Source organism: Bufo gargarizans, chromosome 3 (assembly GCF_014858855.1).
Source record: "Bufo gargarizans isolate SCDJY-AF-19 chromosome 3, ASM1485885v1, whole genome shotgun sequence".
NCBI lineage: Eukaryota > Metazoa > Chordata > Amphibia > Anura > Bufonidae > Bufo > Bufo gargarizans.
The window spans coordinates 199,409,779-199,432,747 of NC_058082.1; the positions used below are offsets into that span (position 1 = coordinate 199,409,779).

The 22,969-nt window shown below is 45.9% G+C and overlaps 1 protein-coding gene across 2 annotated transcripts in view; it reads left to right on the plus strand.

Annotated features, from left to right (window-relative positions):
• CYFIP1 (cytoplasmic FMR1 interacting protein 1) overlaps positions 1-22,969 on the plus strand; it is a 116,742-nt gene that overhangs the window by 15,630 nt on the left and 78,143 nt on the right. For both annotated transcript variants that reach the window (XM_044288152.1, XM_044288151.1), the window contains exons 2-8: positions 3,205-3,328; positions 5,182-5,271; positions 5,591-5,668; positions 8,110-8,211; positions 8,963-9,144; positions 15,343-15,439; positions 18,115-18,243. In XM_044288152.1, coding sequence (XP_044144087.1) covers positions 3,212-3,328; positions 5,182-5,271; positions 5,591-5,668; positions 8,110-8,211; positions 8,963-9,144; positions 15,343-15,439; positions 18,115-18,243 — 795 coding nt within the window. In that variant the 5' untranslated portion in view covers positions 3,205-3,211. The remainder of the gene's footprint in view (positions 1-3,204; positions 3,329-5,181; positions 5,272-5,590; positions 5,669-8,109; positions 8,212-8,962; positions 9,145-15,342; positions 15,440-18,114; positions 18,244-22,969) is intronic.

Sequence of the window (22,969 nt, forward strand, 5' to 3'; positions counted from 1 at the left end):
ATGTTTTTTGTTTTTCTAGGTGGGGGAGCCACATGGTTTGATTTTGTATTTATGTATACTTGTTTCTCCATCCCACCCTTTCCACTACTTGTAATGCTATAACTTGATGTCCCGACGTGTTTTGTGCCCTCTCCATATGGTTGTGTTTGTCTTTTAACTAAAGCAACGGAAAGCCAAAACGCGAGTGTGAAAGTAGACTAGAGAAGATACCTGTTAATCTAATGTGGTTTGGCCTGATAAATGGCCAAATTTTATTATCCAAGTCCTATCTCAAAGCCTTTCAAAAGGTCGAACATTGACTTGGGGTAGCTTCCTTACATCCGGTGGCATCAGAGGCAGAGCTTGCTAGGAGCTCATTGCTTACCCTCTTGAAGACAAAGGTATGTCTTTTTAGGAGATTGGAATAACACTAGTCATTTTGACTACATTTTTCCAGCTTTTTAGACCTTCGGAAAAGAACAGAATTTTGAGTATGGTCACTTGTCCATTGTGGAAAGTGGCCATCTCAAATATATTTTTATATTGACTCTTCATGTGATTTTTGTCTGATAAATGCAGGTTTCAATTTGTGGAACCAGAGCCTATGTGGAGAATCGGGGCCAGGCTTACTCCACCGTATTTGTATCTCTCATAGAAGTGAATGGAGAGGCATGAACATTCTGCACCTCACTTGACAGTTCAGGGGTCTCTGTCTTCTCTCCATATGTGTGGAACCCACACCAGATGTTGGATTTCATCAAGCTTCTCTTTTTTTCTAGGGAGCGATGTCTGGCAGTAGGTTGACATACATGCTTAGCCACTGTGCATGTAGAAGGAGTAGTTGAGGGGGTTGTTCACAGCCATCTGTAATCTTACTGGCAGTTTTAGAGAGTTGTATTCTCCATTTTCGACATATATTTTAGGCTACATGCACACGACCATATGTGTTTTGCGGTCCGCAAATTGCGGATCCGTAAAAAAAAAACGGATGGCATACGGATGCCATCCGTTTTTTGGGCGGATCCATTGTAACAATGCCTAAAACGGGCAAGAATAGGACATGTTCTATATTTTTTTTTTTTTTTTTTTTTTTTTTTTTTTTTTTTGCGGGACTACGAAACGGACATACTGATGCGGACAGCACATGGTGTGCTGTCCACATTTTTTGCGGATCCATTGAAATGAATGGGTCTGCATCCTATCCGCAAAAAAACCCGGAACGGACACTGAAACAAACAAAGTTTGTGTGCATGAGGCCTTATACATTAATTCTGTGTCTCTATCCTCTGTGCATATATGTGTGGAGCAGATGCCTCAGTATGTCTTGGTGATAGATTACCAGTTTACAGGAAGTGGCTGGTTCCGTTACTTTAACTTTTGTCACGGGTGTGAACCAAAGCTGAACATATCTATATACTAAGAGAATCTCCCACTCTGTGCTTTCTCTTGGATACGACTGCATTGTTTTCTCCATCGTTGTTAGTAGATTTTGCCGTGGTTGTGAATTCTCAGAATCATTGGGATCAGAAGTGTTTTATGTCTTTTTTTGTGTCTTGTTTAGGCTACTTTCGCACTAGCGTTCGGGGCTCCGCTTGTGAGTTCCGTTTGAAGGCTCACACAAGCGGCCCCGAACGGATCCGTACAGCCCCAATGCATTCTGAGTGGATGCGGATCCGCTCAGAATGCATCAGTTTGGCACCGTTTGGCCTCCGCTCCGCTCAGCAGGCGGACACCCGAACGCAGCTTGCAGCGTTCGGGTGTGCGCCTGGCCGTGCGGAGCCAAACGGATCCGTCCAGACTTACAATGCAAGTCAATGGGGACGGATCCGTTTGACGTTGACACAATATGGTGCAATTTCAAACGGATCCGTCCCCCATTGACTTTCAATGTAAAGTCAGGAGTCCCTATTAATATACCATCAGATCGGAGTTTTCTCCGATTCGATGGTATATTTTAACTTGAAGCGTCCCCATCACCATGGGAACGCCTCTATGTTAGAATATACCATCGTATTTGAGTTACATCGTAAAACTCAGATCCGACAGTATATTCTAACACTGAGGTGATGGGGACGCTTCATGTTAGAATATACTGAGAACTGTGTACATTGCCTATAGCACAGACCTGTCACTTACCAGTAGGAGGAGCGCCCGGCCGGTCAGACATCGCAGCTCTTCAGTTAAGTATAATGCTTGTATTTATTGCCAAGTAACCATGGCAGCCAAGACTGCAATAGCGTCTTGGCTGCCATGGTAACCGATCGGAGCAACAGCGATTTAAACTGGGACTCCGATCGGTACTCTCCGCTGCCAACAATTTTGATTTTAATTTGGGGAGAGGGGAGGCCGCACTGGTCACAATGCTTGGAATCCGCACTGGCCGGCCACCAATGAATATAGAGGGAGGGGGGCTGCACTGGTCATATTTAATACTGGGGAGGGAGGGAGGGGGAGGCCGCACTGGTCATATTTAATACTGGGAATCCGCACTGGCCACCGATGAATATAGAGGGAGGGGGGCCGTACTGGTTACAATTAATACTGGGGAGGGAGGGGGGGCCGCACTGGCCACCAATAAGTTAAATACAGGAGGGGGGGGGGGGTCTGCCCCCTGCTGCCTGGCAGCAGGGGGCAGTCATGTACACAGTTCTCAGTATATTCTAACTTGAAGCATCCCCATCACCATGGGAACGCTTCTGTGTTTAGAATATACTGTCGGATCTGAGTTTTCCGAAGTGAAAAATCAGATCTGAAATAAACAGTTATGCAAACGGATCCGTTCTGAACGGATGCAAGCGTTTGCATTATTGGAGCGCATCCGTCTGTGCAGACACCAGACGGATCCGCTCCTAACGCAAGTGTGAAAGTAGCCTTAGTTGTGTACCATCTGCTGCTGTTGTGCGTTTTTTGTTATTATTTTTTACATTGGACGCTCAACTTAGATATGGCTGTGTTGGGGGGCCTTTTTCCTAAGGGAAAGGGAGTGGTGAGGCTCATGGTGATGGGATGGGCAGGAGATGATCATAGAGTTTTACTCCATTTACAGTGTATTTTTCTTTGTACAGTTGATAGGAAATTTGCAGTTTCACTTTTACCAGTCCTGCAAACTGACAAACCATGTAGGCAAACGTTTCTTCTGTCTGCTTTAAGTTCCATACTAGTGTCCATTCCACATTGAGGAATATAGTTGACTGTGTACTATATTAACATATTTTGTTTTTCCAGCTTCAAAATGACAACACAAGTGACACTGGAGGACGCTTTGTCGAATGTAGATCTGTTGGAAGAGCTGCCTCTACCAGACCAGCAGCCCTGCATTGAGCCGGCTCCGTCTACTTTGCTGTATCAGGTACAATAATCCTATATCATGTGCTAAATAAAAATAATCTATACATACACGCTCTTTTAAATACATTCTGTCTGCAAAAGCTGTATGTTTATTATAACGGCAGTAAGCTGCTGCCAGCTGAGACCCAGCAAATGGCTTCTGTCCTGTAGGGGGAAGGGGTCAGCCATGTTAAACTCCATTGGCTGATGTAGGGTAAGGATCAGAAGGTCCCAATACACATTAGATTGTCTGCTGAAATTGGTGGGTTCAGATGAGCTTTGCGTAATATACACTGACGGGGAAAAAAACGCACCCAGGAGTTGAAAGTGTTAAATGTGTGACTATAATAAAGAGATATGTAAGTGATTACAATATTAGGGCTAATGCACATGACCATATCCATTTTTTTCGGTCTGCAAAACATTGATACAGGCCTAGAGTCTGCCAACTTTTTTTCCCCACTCACTTCACATAATACTGTATGGGGCCCATACTCTCCATGGGACTCATGACTTGTGTATTCCCCTTGGGTCTAGTATATCCCCCACCTCTTGCATCCGCATCTATGTGCACTATACTGAGAAATAACTTGTGGGATAGCGGTATTACATTATTATATCATGTATATATCCCACTGCCATAGCACAGCTTATAGCACCACTATTCTATTATATGGGCTCCATAGCAACTACAACAGCCAGTGCTGCACCACAGTGTGCTCCCTCTTCAGCCTGACAAGAAGTATCCTCTTCAGTGAAACTACAAGTCCCAGCTAAACCCTCCAGTACAGCCTCAAATCAGGGAGCATACGGACTAAGCACAATGCCCAGAGATACTTTACTATGCTTCTCGTACACCACTGCTGAGGAAACAGGAGCAGAAGGGCAGTATCAACTCCAGTGCACTTCTCGCCCCGTTCTTGTTACAAGCTGGGGAGACTTCAGTGTCCACTGTTAGCCTACTGCGGTGGGGATGTGTAGTTCATAAGGCTCACTGAACGGTGCATGCTCAGATGATGCCACTGCTTTATGGAGTGTAACGGTGCCCATTTTAGAAGGATGTCCGACCTCCCCTATGACGTCATTAAAATATCACGGTACTTAAGAAACTGTCATATCGAAGTTTCTTAATACCTTGGTATATCATGGATACCAGTATATCGCAACACTAAGGTAGACTGCCAGCACCCCAGCCAATCAGCTGTATGAAGAGAATGCAGCGCTCATACAAGCACTGCCTTCTCTGTTTATCTGCACGGCGTCGACACTGTAGCGGCGAGCAGATGTAATTTCAGCTCCTCCATACAGTGCCTGTCCTATTCTATTGAATGGTATGGGGGAGCTGTAATTACATCTGCTCACCGCAGCAGTGTCGACTCCCTGCAGGTAAACAGAGAAGAGAAGGCGGTGCTTGTATGGGCACTGCATTCTCTTCATACAGCTGATCGGCTGGGGTGCTGTCAGTTGGGACCCCCGCCCACCTGATATTGATGACCTATCCTGAGGATAGGTCTATATATTTTATTTTAATTTACTCACTTGTATAGCGCTGACATATTCCACAGCGCTTTAGACTTGAGCATCACACTGTCCCCAATACATACATCCTGTAGTACAAGATGCAGGTCAGCAAAGGAGATGCACTGAAACTAATATCAATGGTAAATGGTACAGCAGAGGAATGAGAAGACTGAGCTCTCAGATTTACTCAAGCACTTTACAGATTTATAAAAGATGGATCGGTATTACTAATGGTTCAGAGCATTTCAGTGTTTCGTAGCTGTGACTGTAGAGAACATCTCTAGATTAGCTGTAGGAGATAATGTGTTATGCAAGTTTATTAACCTTGTGTATTTTGATTTTTTTTCTTTGCAGCCAAATTTTAACACTAATTTTGAGGACAGAAATGCCTTTGTCACTGGCATTGCGAGATACATCGAACAGGCTACCGTCCATTCTAGCATGGTGAGTGGTTAGAACACGCAGAATCTTTTATTACATTGTTTTCACATACCTTTAAAGGAGTCCTATTAGACGGGCAGATATTCTTTTATTACTTTGCCAGTAGAGCACTTACATTGCTAACCACTGGCAGATTAGACGGGGGAAAGTGGTGGCAACTAACAATCTTTCTGTCCACCAGCTTGTTCTATTAATGGAAAACGAACAATTTATCGCACACTATTACATGCAACAATAGTCTGTCAAATTGAAACGATTATATGAAATTTCAAACTATCGCTCCGTCTTAATGGGCCCTTGAATTCTTGTTTCTTTATTACAGAATGAAATGCTGGAAGAAGGGCAAGAGTATGCCATTATGCTTTACACATGGAGAAGCTGCTCCAGAGCTATACCGCAGGTAATGTATCCACGAGCCAGTGGTAAATGCACAGATTGCTGCCCTTTTTCCTGACATTGGGACATTTAGTAATAGTGTCTAAGTGCAAATTTGGACTAGACACTAAATGTGCCAAATTTATCAAAGAGGCATAATGATAAATCTGGCATACTTTTAGCCTGTCTAGTCTGTGGGGGACATTTTATTAAAGGGGTTTTCCGGGATTTTAATATTGATGACCTTTCCTCAGTATAGGTCATCAATATCAGATCGAGTAGGGTCCGACACCCAGCACCCCCACGATCAATATCAGATCGAGTAGGGCCCGACACCCAGCACCCCCACGATCAGCTGGTTGAAGAGGTGGCCGCACTCCGTGGATCCTTCCCTTCATGGTTTACCTGCTCGCCGTTGCCGTCTGCATCGCAGCAGTAAGCAGGTGTAATTACAAGAAGCCGTCCTATTCACTTCAACGGAATGGCTCGTTCCTATACGAGTGTATACTACAGAGCCTTTCCATAGGAGTGAACGGGACGGCTTCTTGTAATTACACCTGCTCGCCGCTGTCATGTCGAGCAGGTAAATCATGAAGGGAAGGCTGCACTCGCACGGAACACGACCTTCTCTTCAGCCAGCTGATTGGTGGGGGTGCTGGTTATTGGACCCCTGCCAGTCTGATATTGATGACCTATTCTGAGGATAGCTCGTCAATATTAAAATCACAGAAGCTATATATATGGCCATATTTGCACCATGATTTGTGACTTTTTGGGCTTTTGGCCAAGTGGCAAGAAAAGGTGGTGGGGCTTAGCGAGAGGGGGCGGGGCTTTGTGTGGCCCACTAGATTTACTTGAGTAAGTTATAGCTGAAGTCTGTGCCAGCCCCTGACTGATGTAGACTTCAGTTTCTGGCACACAGAGTTCCATGGGTGTGCTTAATTTATTAAGAGGCATGTAATACATTTTCTCCTGCCCAGAGGGACCAAGACTGGCTTACTTTGTGCCAGATCATGCGGCTGAATTTTGGCTTGTTTAAAGTCACACCCTCCACAACTAAGCCACACCTGTTTTTCTTTCTTTTGATGGCCGAGACAAAAAATTTAGGTGACACTTCATAAATGTGACGTTTGGCATCTGCATCATGATTCTTTGATGGTCATAGAGCTAAGCAGCCATACCAAACACAATGGATGGGCTGCTGTGGAGCTTTTTTCACAGGAGAGCAGCCATGTTTTTCTAATCCTGAACAACCCCTTCTGATTTATACTAAGTAAAGTCAGTCTTATATTTTATATATGAATATTGGGTGATTTACTAATCAAAATGCCTGAATTGTGTCATTAATTAGCGCCAAAGAACTGGCATACTTTCTTTACACACATTTAATACGTTTTTGGTCTTGTCTGACAACCGGGTATGGCTTAGTGGAAAGAGCATGTAGCCCTTTGGGAAGGAGCATGACTTAAGATGCCCCATAAAATGCACCAAGATTTTACTGCACAATTCTGGCTTAAACAAAGCCGACTAATAGGTGTTATAAAGGTAGATTAGACAGTCTACAGATAAGCCAGATTTATCATACTGTGATAAATCTGAAGCAGCTTTAGAGTGTCTATTCTAAGTTTACACTGTTGTTAGTAAATCTGGCCCATTTAGGCTACTTTCACACTAGCGCTTGATCGGATCCGTTCTGAACGGATCCGATCATATTAATGCAGACGGAGGCTCCGTTCAGTACGGATCCGTCTGCATTAATAACTTAGAAAAATTTCTAAGTGCGCAAGATGCCTGAGCGGATCCGTTCAGACTTTCAATGTAAAGTCAATGGGGGACGGATCCGCTTGAAGATTGAGCCATATGGTGTCATCTTCAAGCGGATCCGTTCCCATTGACTTACATTGTAAGTCTGAACGGATCCGCACGGCCAGGCGGACAGCTGAACGCTGCAAGCAGCGTTCAGCTGTCCGCCTGTCCGTGCGGAGGCGAGCGGAGCGGAGGCTGAACGCCGCCAGACTGATGCAGTCTGAGCGGATCCGTTCCATTCAGACTGCATCAGGGCTGGACGGAGGCGTTCGGGTCCGCTCGTGAGCTCCTTCAAACGGAGCTCACGAGCGGACCGACGAACGCTAGTGTGAAAGGAGCCTTATTTCTATAGACCAGTTTCACATGAGCATGTTCAAGCTGGGAAACACTCTGTGATGGCCACGTTTCCCAGACTGAACACTGCTCCTCATAATGACATAATACTGTGAGCTCTTAATGCTGTGAATACAGTTCAGAAGAGCCATAGTCAGGCAAGACCTCACAGCATCATAAGTTATTATGATCTTGTGGTTTCTGGTCAAGGAAGTACAGGCATGACACAGAGTGTATTACACACTCACCTGAAACTGATTCATTTTGTGCGTTTTCTTTGTTTGTGAATATAAAATCTGAGGATGATTTCATTTTACTGCCCTTAAGGTCAAATGCAATGAGCAGCCTAACCGTGTAGAAATCTATGAAAAAACTGTGGAAGTTCTGGAACCAGAGGTCACCAAACTAATGAACTTCATGTATTTCCAGGTACCAGTTTTTGGCTTTATATAACTATATCACTTCAGAAAATATATGAAATGATCCCTCTAAAAGCGCTATGTTCTTATGAATAATAAAGTAAAAATGTTGTATTGGACACATAGAAAATGTCCAATATGTCCAACTTTTGACTGCTGCTATATTGTTCGTATCATGCTTGCACATAGGGGTGGCCATGGGGACAGCAGTAGACCTCCTGTCACTTGACCTCCAGTCTTCTGAGATGAAGTCAGATGTGAAAAGTCTATGGACATGGTTAATTCTACATTTCTGCAGTAGTCAGAAGATTGGGGAGACTGTGCCCCCTTTTAAAATCTCGAGTAATACATTGAGAAGTGTTCTGTTGGGGACCTCCATCTTTCTATATGTGAAACTACCCGATCTTCTAATATGTTAGAGAATAAGATCATCACGTTAGTGAAGCTTGTTCCACCATTTATCTAGTTCTCAAACCTGTTTGGCCTTGCTAAGAAATATATATTGCTGATAATTTGGCACATCAAACATCTGTGTGAATCAATGGCCGATTCAAAACCTGGTGCAGTGTTGTATCAGATTTTCTGCAACTGACCCCTGTAGGCTGTACCATGGAGAATAATATATATTCCATACCAGATGACCATTTATACTGTGTTTCCCCCTTAATTTACACATTGAGGTTTTTCTTAACCTTGCTCCTTAGTGTTATGGTACATGAAGTAGTGTTACGTGTGTAATAACTCTTTGATTTTGGTGACAGAGGAATGCTACTGAACGCTTCTGTGCTGAAGTTAAGCGTCTTTGCCATGCGGAGAGAAGAAAAGACTTTGTATCCGAAGCTTACTTATTAACTCTTGGCAAATTCATCAATATGTTTGCAGTCTTGGATGAGCTCAAAAATATGAAATGCAGTGTAAAAAATGATCATTCAGCATACAAAAGGTGAGATGTTCATGGGCTCCCATTGTTCTTTTTTCCATGTATCAGTTTACAAACTGGCAGCAATGACTGGTCCATGTTGTAATACATAATCATGATGTCTTCACATGAGGCAAGGCATGTTTGTCTCCCCCACTGTAGAGTAATTGTAGACTTATAATTAAGAACAGCAGAGTGTAGGTGTTTTTAATTCCAAGAGAAGCACTACAGACTTCATACTACTTGGCACTAAAAATACTGGAACCCCACTTGATAAAAATGCTAATTTGATATGCAAATTAGCACGTTTGAGCACGATGGCAAAATTTTGATTAGATTTCGATACCATAAAAAAGTATTGCGATACTTGATATCATTCGATACCACGCGGAAAAAATTAAACACCAAAAAGGCGTGTGCATCCTGTATTTTATGGAACGTCCGGCCCATAATAGAACAGTCCTATCCTATTTTTTGGGGGGGGACAAGGTGACAAAAAAATTTGCGAATTGCGCTGTTTTTATTACGACATTCTCCGCATAGAAGATTTTTTAAATATTTTAATAGTTTGTACTTTTTCGGACGTGGCAATATGTTTATTTATTGTTTATATATTTTATATGTAAAATTGGGAAAGTGGGGGATTTATACTTAATATTTAGGTTTTTTTTTTTTTTTTTTTTTTTGTTTTTTTTTTACTTCACCACCTCAGCCCCCCTAGCTTAAACACCCTTAATGACCAGGCCACTTTTTCTACTTTCACAGTTTATTGCTCAGTCATGCAACTTACCACCCAAATGAATTTTACCTCCTTTTCTTCTCACTAAGGCTACTTTCACACTAGCGTTCATGGGTCCGTTCGTGAGCTCCGTTTGAAGGAGCTCACGAGCGGACCCAAACGCCTCCGTCCAGCCCTGATGCAGTCTGAATGGAGCGGATCCGCTCAGACTGCATCAGTCTGGCGGCGTTCAACCTCCGCTCCGCTCGCCTCCGCACGGACAGGCGGACAGCTGAACGCTGCTTGCAGCGTTCAGCTGTCCGCCTGGCCGTGCGGAGGCGAGTGGATCCGTTCAGACTTACAATGTAAGTCAATGGGAACGGATCTGCTTGAAGATGTCACCCTATGGCTCAATCTTCAAGCGGATCCGTCCCCCATTGACTTTACATTGAAAGTCTGAACGGATCCGCTCAGGCTGCTTTCACACTTAGAATTTTTTCTAAGTTATTAATGCAGACGGATCCGTACTGAACGGAGCCTCCGTCTGCATTAATATGATCGGATCCGTTCAGAACGGATCCGATCAAGCGCAAGTGTGAAAGTAGCCTAATAGAGCTTTCATTTGGTGGTATTTCATTGCTGCTGACATTTTTACTTTTTTTGTTATTAATCGAAATTTAACGACATTTTTATCAAAAAAAGACATTTTTCACTTTCAGTTGTAAAATTTTTCAACAAAAAAAACAACATCCATATATAAATTTTTCTCTAAATTGATTGTTCTACATGTCTTTGATAAAAAAAAAAATGTTTGGGTAAAAAAAATTGGTTTGGGTAAAAGTTATAGCGTTTACAAACTACGGTAGAAAAATGTGAATTTCTGCTTTTTGAAACAGCTCTGACTTTCTGAGCACCTGTCATGTTTCCTGAGGTTCTACAATGCCCAGACAGTACAAACACCCCACAAATGACCCCATTTCGGAAAGTAGACACCCTAAGGTATTCGCTGATGGGCATAGTGAGTTCATAGAACTTTTTATTTTTGTCACAAGTTTTTTCCTTACAAAGTGTGACAAAAAATAAAAAGTTCCATGAACTCACTATGCCCCTCACGGAATACCTTGGGATGTCTTCTTTCCAAAATGGGGTCACTTGTGGGGTAGTTATACTGCCCTGGCATTCTAGGGGCCCTAATGTGTGGTAAGTAGTTTGAAATCAAAATGTGTAAAAAATGACCTGTGAAATCCTAAAGGTGCTCTTTGGAATGTGGGCCCCTTTGCCCACCTAGGCGGCAAAAAAGTGTCACACGTGGTATCGCCGTACTCAGGAGAAGTTGGGCAATGTGTTTTGGGGTGTCATTTTACATATACCCATGCTGGGTGAGAGAAATATCTCGGCAAAAGACAACTTTTCCCATTTTTTTTTTTATACAAAGTTGGCATTTGACCAAGATGTTTATCTCACCCAGCATGGGTATATGTAAAATGACACCCCAAAACACATTATCCAACTTCTCCTGAGTACGGCGATACCAGATGTGTGACACTTTTTTGCAGCCTAGATGTGCAAAGGGGCCCAAATTCCTTTTATGAGGGCATTTTTAGACATTTGGATCCCAGACTTCTTCTCACGCTTTAGGGCCCCTAAAATGCCAGGGCAGTATAAAGACCCCATTTTGGAAAGAAGACACCCCAAGGTATTCAATGAGGGGCATGGCGAGTTCATAGAATTTTTTTTTTTTTGGCACAAGTTAGCGGAAATTGATTTTACTTTGTTTTTTCTCACAAAGTCTCCCTATCTGCTAACTTGGGACAAAAATGTAAATCTTTCATGGACTCAATATGCCCCTCACGGAATACCTTGGGGTGTCTTCTTTCCTAAATGGGGTCACATGTGGGGTATTTATACTGCCCTGGCATTTTAGGGGCCCTAAAGCGTGAGAAGAAGTATGGAATATAAATGTCTAAAAATTTTTACGCATTTGGATTCCGTGAGGGGTATGGTGAGTTCATGTGAGATTAAATTTTTTTACACAAGTTAGTGGAATATGAGACTTTGTAAAAAAAAAAAAAAAAAAAAAAATTCCGCTAACTTGGGCCAAAAAAATGTCTGAATGGAGCCTTACAGGGGGGTGATCAGGGAGTCTATATGGGGTGATCACCCCCCTGTCATTGATCACCCCCCTGTAAGGCTCCATTCAGACGTCCGTATGTGTTTTGCGGATCCGATCCGTGGATCCGTAAAAAATATACGGACATCTGAATGGAGCCTTACAAGGGTGTGATCAATGACAGGGGGGTGATCAGGGGTGAATAAGGGGTTAATAAGTGACAGGGGGAGGGTGTAGTGGTGGTTGGTGCTACTTATTACTGAGCTGCCTGTGTCCTCTGGTGGTCGATCCAAGCAAAAGGGACCACCAGAGGACCAGGTAGCAGGTATATTAGACGCTGTTATCAAAACAGCGTCTAATATACCTGTCAGGGGTTAAAAAAATTGCATCTCCAGCCTGCCAGCGAACGATCGCCGCTGGCAGGCTGGAGATCCACTCGCTTACCTTCCGATCTTGTGAACGCGCGCGCCTGTGTGTGCGCGTTCACAGGAAATCTCGCCTCTCGCGAGAGGACGCGTATATGTGTCCACCCAGAATAGCAGGGCCGCCGCCAGGACGCAATCCTGCGTACGACGGTCCTGAGGAGCTTAATATTTATTTCCCCTCTCAGGGGCTAGAACCCGGGATCTTTTAATCCTTTGTCCTATTCACCGTAATAGAGCTCTATTAGTGTGAATAGGACTTTACACTCTCCCTGCTGCCCTGTGCTTTGTGCACACGACAGCAGGCAGTTTACCATGGCAGCCAGGGCTTTAGTAGCATCCTGGCTGCCATGGTAACTGATCGGAGCCCGATTGGAACTGCCACTGCACCACCAATGAAGAGGGTGGAGGGGACCCTGTTGCCACTGCCTCCAATAATTATAATACTAGGGGGGTTGGGGGGGGGACGCACTGCACCAGCAATGAAGATAAATAACGTTTAATACAGATACAGGAGGCGGGTCCCGGCACCTGAGGGGTTAACTGCCGCTGATCGCAGCTCCCTGTCATAGAAGTTGGGTGCCGGCTATGTGATTCTGCCACCGGCACCCACCTCCTGTATCTGTATTAAACGTTAGTTATCTTTATTGGTGGCGCAGTGGCCACAGTCCCTCCCCTCCTCTTCCCCTCTCTCCTCTCATTGGTGCAGCAGCGGCACAGGGGGGAGGGAGAGACTGCTTCCTTCTCCCCTGTGCTGCTGAGGGAACATGGCACGCGCTAAGAGCAGCGCGTGCCATGTTCTGTGATACTAGGCTGTGCAGTAGCGCAGCCTAGTATTTGTAAAAGGCAAATCCCAGTATCGAATCGATACTGGTACAAAGTATCGATAATTCGATGCCCAGTGCAACCATAGTCCTTGGAGCTTTTGTAATGCCCCTTTGCTCTGCACACTCACTCCTGCCAGCGAAGAGCGACAAGTTGAGGCAATTGCCTCAGGCGGTGCTAGGGACAAGTTCTCAGGACAGCGATACAGTTTAATGCTAAGGTGGTAAATTGTAATTTCATCATAATAGTGGTATACCTTTATTATTCATCCCAGAGCTTACTCCCCCTAGTAATTAATGGTGAGTAGAATTAGCTTTTAAAGAGACAGAAACATTAAAATGGAATGGTTTCATAGTTTATCTTTCTCTTAGCACTTCAGGATTGTTATTCACTGCCAATATAGTGCTGGATCGGTCACTTATTAAAGAATAAGATAAATACTCATGTATGCCTTGTATATACCCGTTTTATTTTATGTGTAATATGTGGGTTGTCAGCCATCTCTACTCTGTGTCCTCTGATGGCAGCCATGACAGATTAGTGACACAGCTACTATCCCCTCACACTGCAGTCTCCATGTTTTCCTATGTGATACAAGCTTGAGCCTGCCATGTCTCTTTCCCCTGCCATGTCTCTTTCCCCTGTCAGCTTTTACATGAAAGAGGCAGGGAGACTACACTGGACAGTCAGAACACACAGATGGTACAGACGGGCAGTGTAATTTGGGAGGTTTATATAACTGCAGCTCTATACCTGCTATATATCTGCACTCCTGGTCCTTTAGGAGAGACATTTTATCTTCACTAGAGTACAGGGAAGTACAGAGGAAGATGGAGAGAAGAAAGGGGTGTGATATCTGCCAGGAGGGATTAGATCGGCAATGATGTCATCTTGTAGTTCATAGCCGCAGGGGCTGGTGATCAGACTTGAAATCACATGAGCAGGTTCCTATAATGAAAAGGTTTAAAATGTATGGTTGCAACCGAGTTATGTCTTCGGCTACATGCACACTCCTGTTGTGTGTTTTGCGGTCCGCAAATCGCGGATCCGCAAAACACAGATGGCGTCCGTGTGCATTCCGCAATTTGCGGAACAGCACGGACAGCCTTTAATATAACTGCCTAGTCTTGTCCGCAAAGCGCGGACAAGAATAGGAGAGGTTATATTTTTTTTTGTGGACCACGGAACGGAGCAACAGATGTGGACAGCACACAGAGTGTTGTTCGCATCTTTTACGGCCCCATTGAAGTGAATGAGTCTGCATCCGAGGCGCCAAAACTGCGGATTGGATGCGGACCAAAACAGCCGTGTGCATGAAGCCTTATTCACACGTCAGTGTTCGATCAGTGATTTCCATCAGTGATTTTGAGCCCAAACCAGGTGCGGCTCCAAACACAGAACAGGTGCAGATCTTTTCCTTATGTCTGTGGAGGCTCCATGAATAAGGCATTAGAGTGTAACAAACTGCACTGCTAGAATACCGGTGGTGAGTTAGTGATTTAACATAAAAAAAAGCTTCCTGTTCTGTCGCATATCTCTGTCCACAGGTTAAATAAACTTGTGGGTTTTTTGGGTTGTGTGGGTCCCAAAGGCTGGGTTCAGACCTGAGCGTCCTGACCTGAGCGCTGTGTATGCGCGATTCTCCGGCGTCTCACATACACGGCCCATTGTCATGCGTTCCCAGAAGTCTATGTACGGGAACGCGCGTCAAGACGGCCCAAAGAAGCTCCTGAACTTCTTGGGGCGTCGGGCGTTTTACAGCGCGATCGTACAAGCTGTAAAACGCCCAGGTGAGAACCATGCTGATAGGGAAGCATTGGCTCCTCCTTGTTGAGCGTTTTACAGCGCGTAGGAACGCGCTGTAAAACGCTCAGGTCTGAACCCATCCAAACGGAAACAAGTTTGTCTTCCCTCACTCCAGTTTGTGAACATGTGAAAGAAATTTGATAAGGGTCTTAGCGTAGAAAGGGGGTCTCTGGGAGGATCTTCCCCCACCTTCCTGTCTACATTAGAAGACCAGGTAAAGAAGACCCTTACGCCATATAGGAAATGCTCTGCTGCTATCTTCCAGCTGAAATGGAGGGAACTGGAAGTGGTGACCAAAGAAAGTTCTTTAATTCCTTTTTGTAAATTTGATTCAATTATAGGGCTGCACAGTTTTTGCGGAAAATGGCAGATCCTCAATCGATCCAGGAGTCGCAGAACTTGTCGATGTTTCTGGCCAATCATAATAAGATAACTCAGGTGTGTACAAGGTTCTCTATGCAGTTTCATCACATGCTATTGCTTCATTACGTAACTGTGCACTTTCTGAACTTCCACTTGAAATGCCACCATTTTCCATTATCAACCATTGTCAGCTCAGTCTTTTTCATATTCTATACACAGTAATGGTAGCAGAATTTCGGTTTATTAAGTTAATATTGCCTTTACCAGCCATATACATGATGCATGATTGCAGGGGGCCCAACCATTATGCTGTGTCTGCATCAGTATCTTGACCTTTCAAGTGAGCAGCAGCATTCATGCTTGACCATCGCTCCATTCAGACTCCTCAACATAATCATGCAGTGAGGAAGAATGAAGTTCTTCAGACCACCCTCCCAGTAATAGTTGGGGTCCCTGACTTTCATATTTTTTTTTTCTTTTCCATGAACTTCAGAATTTTAATCTATTCATGGATACAGTCACATCCTTGTAGGATACAACAGACTACAATCATGTGTGCTGCTCTTTAAATTCCCCGCCACGCCTGGACTCAGTTAATCTCTCGTTACAAGGCTGCAGCAATGAGGCAACCATTAGTTAACGGCTATAGTTAGATTAAGGGTCCATTCACACATGCGTATGTGTTTTGCGGATCTGCAAAACATGGACACTGGCAATGTGCATTCCCCATTTTGCAGACCGCACATTGCTGGCACTCTCCAATCAGGCAATTAGAATAACTCCCTGGTAGCTATAGCCTGTAATATTATTACACTCCAGGAATACATTCAGGCCCCTCTTGAACTCTTTTAGTGAACTCACCATCACCACCTCCTCAGGCAGAGAGTTCCATAGTCTCACTGCTCTTACCGTAAAGAATCCTCTTCTATGTTTGTGTACAAACCTTCTTTCCTCCCAGACGCAGAGGATGTCCCCTCATCAGTCCTGGGGATCAGTGGATGATGGGATAGATCTCTGTACTGACCCTGATATATTTATACATAGTAATTAGATCTCCCCTCAGTCGTCTTTTTTCTAAAGTGAAAACCCTAATTTTGATAATCTTTCCGAGTCCAGTAAAAATGCATAATTGTTGAAATATGAACTATAAAACCTGCCACGTGAAGACCCTAACATGTTGGGTAGAGTGTGTGTATGTGTGTGTGTGTGTGTGTGTGTATATGTATATATATATATATATATTCCATATATTTTTTTCAAGACTGGCACCTCCTGGATGCTGTTTTGGGAGGACAGAAAAACATGGCAGGCTGCAGTTTTCAGGCCTTGGGCAATTCTCCCTCTGTGCCTACATTTGATTTATATGCTGGAAAAGCTTGCTACGTATGCCAGATGTGTCAGTGGGGCTATCTATATCACGAAGGCCAAAAGATTGTTCGTTTGGCTTCTGTTGGGCTGGTATACATCAGTATGCTTTTCTTTTTAACTATTGTTTAGGAGAGTGTAGCAGACTGCACTTCCCGCTGCAGTGAGCCACCACCTGAAAATGTATATTGAGCCCGCCGTATAAAGCATTTAAGAGCGGAGTCGGTGGGTGACGTAGGCCACTGTATGCCTGTAGGTTGAAGCTTTCTGCTGAACTTATATTGAAATACTCCCAATGGATACCTCATACAGAAGACTTGAATGCTGATGGCACACTTTAGGCTACTTTCACTCTCTCGTTTTGGACCCGTTCAGATAGTGCAACCGTCTGCATCCGTTCAGAACTAATCAGTTTGTATTATCTGTAACATAGCCAAGACCGATCAGTCTTTAACACCATTAAAAGTCAATGGTGGACGGATCCGTTTTCTGTTTTGCCATTGACTTAGGCTACTTTCACACTGGCGTTTTGGTTTCAGTTTGTGAGATCCGTTCAGGCATCTCGCAGGCGGTCCAAAACGGACCAGTTTTGCCCTTAATGCATTCTGAATGGATAAGGATCCACTCAGAATGCATCAGTTTGCCTCTGTTCAGTCTCCATTCCGCTTTGGAGGCAGACCCCAAAACACTGCTTGCAGCGTATTGGTGTCTGTCTGACGAAACTGAGCCAAACGGATCCGTCCTGGCACACAATGTAAGTCAATGGGGACGGATCTGTTTTCACTGACACAATGTGGCACAATAGAAAACGGATCTGTCCTCCATTGACTTTCAACGGTGTTCAAGACCGTTTTGGCTATGTTAAAGATGATACAAACTGATCCGTTCTGAACGGATCCGTCTGTGCAGATCCATGACGTATCCGCACCAAACGCGAGTGTGAAAGTAGCATTACATTGTGTGCCACATTGTGTCATAGAAAACAGATCCGTCAACATTGACTTACATTGTGTGTCAGAACGGATCCGTTTGGCTCAGTTTCATTAGACGGACACCAAAATGCTGTGTCCGTCTCCAAAGCGGAATGGAGACTGAACCGAGGCAAACTGATTCATTCTGAGCGGATCCTTAACCCTTCAGAATGCATTAGGGCAAACTGATCTGTTTTGGACAATGTAGCGTTTCTTTGTGTTTTTTTTCTACAACAAGCATAGAACCCTGATAGATTGGGGTGAAGGTGTCATGTCATGAACTGATATATATGAATTGGCTTTTTTATTTGCGTGCATATGTCAGTAGGGGAGAAAACAACATTTCAGACTCCTTTCTTGCGTCCACATTAGACTCCAGCTCTTTCATTTATAATGTTGTTCTTCACTTTGCAGTCATTACAGCAACAGCTGGAAGTCATTCCCGGCTATGAAGAACTCCTGGCTGATATTGTGAACTTGTGTGTCGACTACTATGACAACAAAATGTACTTGACGCCTGGGGAGAAGCACACATTACTAAAGGTAAGTAAGTCACCAGATTGTTTCACTTTGTGCATGGTAATGGAAGCGTGACTCTGTTAAAAAAAATCCTAAGCCAGATCGCCTGCCAGGTGTAAATGGATGGTAGTATAAAACTTACAACCCTCAGATTAGTGTCATGGAGCAAATTATCTTGAATCCAAGGTTCTCCGGACGCACTGAGTTTTAACTTTTTTTTTTTTTTTTTTTTTTTTTAACTAAGGGCCTGTGGCCTGCCTCTCTAAACAGCAGATTCATACTTGCCTGCTCCAGTCCTCTGGGCTGCCTTTAGTGCGTTCATGTTCAGGTCCCAGGATTGTTTTCCTCCTGCACTAATTGGGCATAGTCACATGCTCCTCTGCAACCAATGACTGGCTTCAGCTGTGATGTGCTGCTTGTGGTGACTTCACTGCTGAAGCCAGTTCTTGGCTGCAGCGGAGCTTCTGACCATGCCCATGCAGCATCGGATGTAAACATTCTGAGAACAGGAACGTGGGCACAGAGGAGGCAGAGTGGAGGACTGGCGCAGGTACGGTAAGTATGAATCTGCTGTTTAGAACACTTGGTAGAAACTCGGTATTCCCAAAGAAACCCTTTAAAGTGAGAATATTCTCTATTGAAAAAGGGAATGTTCCCAAGAGTTCACAAAAAATCCAATTATTTTATTCAATTATTTTACTTATTTGTCTAAATCACTTTTAACCCAGTTGTATGTATTGTTAAAATTGTTAAGGTTAAATGGGCTTTCTCGTACTTTTTTCCTTTGGGGGACACAGACCATGGGTATAGCTTAGAGGTGTTAGTAGGAGGGACACTATGCAAATACAAAAGAGCTCCTCCTCCTCGGGCTATACCCCCCGACTCCACCAGGAGGAACTCAGTCTTTGCTTAGTGTCTGGTGAAGGACACTTTTTCATTCGTCTCCCTTTTGTTTTTCTTCCCGCTGGGGACACAGGTCGGCATTGCGCCTTCCTGGTCCCCCATGGAGTGCTCGCCGCCGTCTGTTGGACGTTGCCAGGCTGCCTCCATTATCCCCCCCCAAGAAGGCAAGGCAAGTGGATCCGGGCTCGACCTGTCAGCTCCGGCATCCCACCAGCTCCTGGGTCACCTGCTGCCACCCTCCACCAGAGCACTGCTCTCCTGAGCAAGGAGTCAGATGTCTGAAGAGGTGCATCCCTGCTGGTCCTGGAGTCAAGGGAGAAGATCTGCAGGAGCAGATAAGTATGAAGCTGCATTCTCTCTGTCGTCGTCCCCCCCCCCCTCCCCTTTGAGGGTTCCAGACTTTTAGGGGCTCAACTGGATGAGTTCATCTCTGCCGCTACTGGGGGCAAGAGCACTCACCTTCCCCAGCCTAGGGCTAAGCGCCCCTTTCGGGCGAGGACTTCCGGTTCTCGGTACCAGTCCTTTTGCAGCTTCTCTGCGAACAAGTCGTCGTCTGCTTCCTCTGCAGGAGGGTCACAGGACTCCCGCAAGAAGCCCTCTTTCAAACCCAAGCCTACCTGGCGCCCGAGGACACAGTCGACCCACCCTGCCGCTCCCAAGCAATCTTCTGCATGAAGGGGCGCCCCCACCCCTCGTGGTGGGGGGCCGCCTGCTTTCTTATCAGCAGGTTTGGAGGGCTCATGTTCAGGACAAATGGGCTCTAGAGATTGTAACGTCTGGTTACAAGATAGAGTTCGCGTCCAGACCACCGGAATGTTTTTTTCTCCTCTCGGATTCCGGGGGATCCGACCAGAGCCTCAGACCTCAGGCAGTTTCTTCCCTTCTGGACCGGGGGGTTATTACCCCTGTTCCTCCAGAGGAACAGGGCACAGGTTTTTATTCAAACCTGTTTGTGGTCCCAATGAAAGATGGGTCGGTGCGTCCGATCCTGGACCTAAAACTGCTCAACAAATCTCTACGGGTGCGGAGATTTCGAATGGAATCCCTCCGCTCCGTTATTGTTTCTCTTCTTCCAGGGGAGTTCCTCGCGTCCGTGGACATTCAGGACGCTTATCTGCATGTTCCGATCGCAGAATCTCACCAACTATTCCTGCGCTTCGTCATTGGGTCTCGTCACTATCAGTTTGTCCCCCTACTTTCGGTTTGTCAACCGCCCCCGGGTCTTTACTAAGATCCTGGCACCGATCATGGCGCTTCTTTCTACCAGGGGCATTCCTTTGCTGCCCTATCTGGACGATATCCTGATAAAAGCCCCCTCGCTTCCGCAGGCCGTGGACAGCGTCCGGATCACTATTCAGACTCTGGAACAGTTCGGCTGGATAATCAATTTTCCAAAGTCCTCTCTCCTCCCACCCCAGAAGCTCCCCTTCCTGGGAATGATTTTGGACACTTTGTCCGCCAAGTCCTCCCAGATCCAGGGGGCAGTGTCGCATCTACTGCGATCCCAGTTCCTCTCCATATGGGAATGCATGCGGGTCCTGGGTCTTATGGTGGCCTCTTTAGAAGCCGTTCCATATGCCGAGTTTCACACTCGCTTGTTACAACAGGAGATCCTTTCCCTCTGGGACAAAACCTCTCGGGGTCTAGACGATCGCATCCGCTTGTCTCAGCGGGTTCGGGCAGCTCTCCGTTGGTGGCTATCCCCATTGAACCTGAGGTCGGGGAGATCCTTTCTCCCTTCTCCTGGACGGTCGTCACCACCGATGCCAGCCTCCTGGGTTGGGGCGGCGTTCTCCAGTCTCGCACGGTTCAAAGGGTTTTGGTCGGCGACAGATTCTCGTCTTCCAATCAACATTCTGGAACTGAGGGCGATTTTACACTCTCTCCCCCATTGGACCCCTCTCCTTGCGGGCCTCCTGGTGAGGATTCAATCGGACAATGCCACGGCCGTGGCCTACATCAACCATCAGGGCGGGACCCGCAGCCGGATGGTGATGCAGGAGGTGACGAGAATTCTGACGTGGGCGGAGTCGCATGTTCCGGGGTTGTCAGCAGTTTACATTCCAAGAGTGGACAACTGGACAGCGGACTTTCTAAGCCGCAACAAGGTGGATCCAGGCGAGTGGTCTCTGCATCCAGAAGTGTTCAAAGAAATCTGCCACAGATGGGGCCGTCCGGATGTGGACTTGATGGCGTCCAGGCTCAACAACCAGCTCCCAGTGTTCCTGGCTCGCGCCCGAGATCCGAAGGAGTACAGAGTGGACGCGCTGGTGTCTCTGTTGCAGGACTTCAGCCTCCTCTATGTCTTCCCTCCATTTCCTCTCCTACAAAAGGTTATACGCAAGATCGAGGTGGAAGGGATCCCGACCGTTCCCATCGCCCCAGAGTGGCCTCACCGCACGTGGTTTTCGGACGTGGCTCGGATGCTGGCGGACGCCCCATGGCCTCTTCCTGACAGACAGGACCTACTGTCTCAGGGCCCGCTCTTCCACCAGAATTTACGGTCTCTTCGTTTAACGGTGTGGCTGTTGAAACCTCCATCCTGAAGTAGAGGGGGTTCTCTGATTGATTCAGTGATTAGAACCATGATCAGAGCGAGGAAGTCTTCTTCCTCCCGGATTTACTATCTTACCTGGAAGGCCTTCCTGTCCTTTTGTGAGAGTTCGGGGTTCCCTCCCCTTCGCTTTTCCATCTCCATGGTGCTGTCTTTTCTTCAGTCCAGGCTTTAGAAGGGACTGTCGCTTAGTTCCCTGAAAGGTCAGGTTTCGGCGCTGGCCGTCTTTTTTCAGAGGTCCCTTGCTCTTATGGGTCCTGTGAAGACCTTTCTTCAGGGGGTGGCACATTCGGTTCCTCCGTATGTTCCCCCTTTGCCTCCTTGGGATCTCAATTTGGTCCTGCGCGCTCTGCAGTTGGCCCCCTTCGAGCCTTTGAGGGAGGTCTCTCTGACTGTTCTCACCTGGAAAGTGGTCTTCCTTGTGGCCATAACTTCTATCAGATGGGTGTCGGAGCTGGCCGCTCTTTCCTGTCAGGAGCCTTTTCTGGTTTTCCACCAGGATAAGGTTGTGCTCCGTCCGGTCCCCTCCTTTTTGCCCAAGGTGGTCTCTCCCTTCCACCTTAATGAGGATCTTGTCCTGCCTTCCTTTTGCCCTTCTCCGGCTAACCCCAAGGAACGCACTCTGCATTCCCTGGATGTCGTACGGGCCCTGAAGGTGTATCTCGCGGCTACTGCTTCCGTCCGCCGTTCAGATTCCCTATTTGTGATTCCCGAGGGACCTCGCAAGGGTCTGGCGGCCTCCAAGGTCACTGTGGCGCGCTGAATCCGCTCGGCTAGTTCCCTCGGTTAGGATTACCGCTCACTCCACTAGGGTGGTGGGGGCTTCCTGGGCAAGACTCAATCGTGCCTCTGCGTCTCAGCTGTGTAAGGCGGCCACCTGGTCGTCCTTACATACCTTTTACAAAGTTTTATCAGTTGCATTCACTGGCTTCGGCTGATGCTGTCTTTGGCCGCAGGGTCTTGCAGGCTGTGGTTCCTGTTTGACCGTTGGACGTTCCTCCTGGCGGTGCTGATATTTTTTCCCACCCCATGGACTGCTTTAGGACGTCCCATGGTCTGTGTCCCCCAATGGATAAAAGTAAGAGAAAAGGAGCTTTTTTGGGAAACTCACCTGTAAAATCTTTTTCTCGTCTTTTCCATTGGGGGACACAGCTCCCACTTATTCTGCCTGTTGCAGGAGGGGTCTTCAATTCAGTTTCTGTTTATGGTTGGACCTTATGGCTTGGTCCGATGGTTTCCATAATTTTTTCTTGCTCCTTCTCCTACTGCTTGTGCAACGCCTGAGTTCCTCCT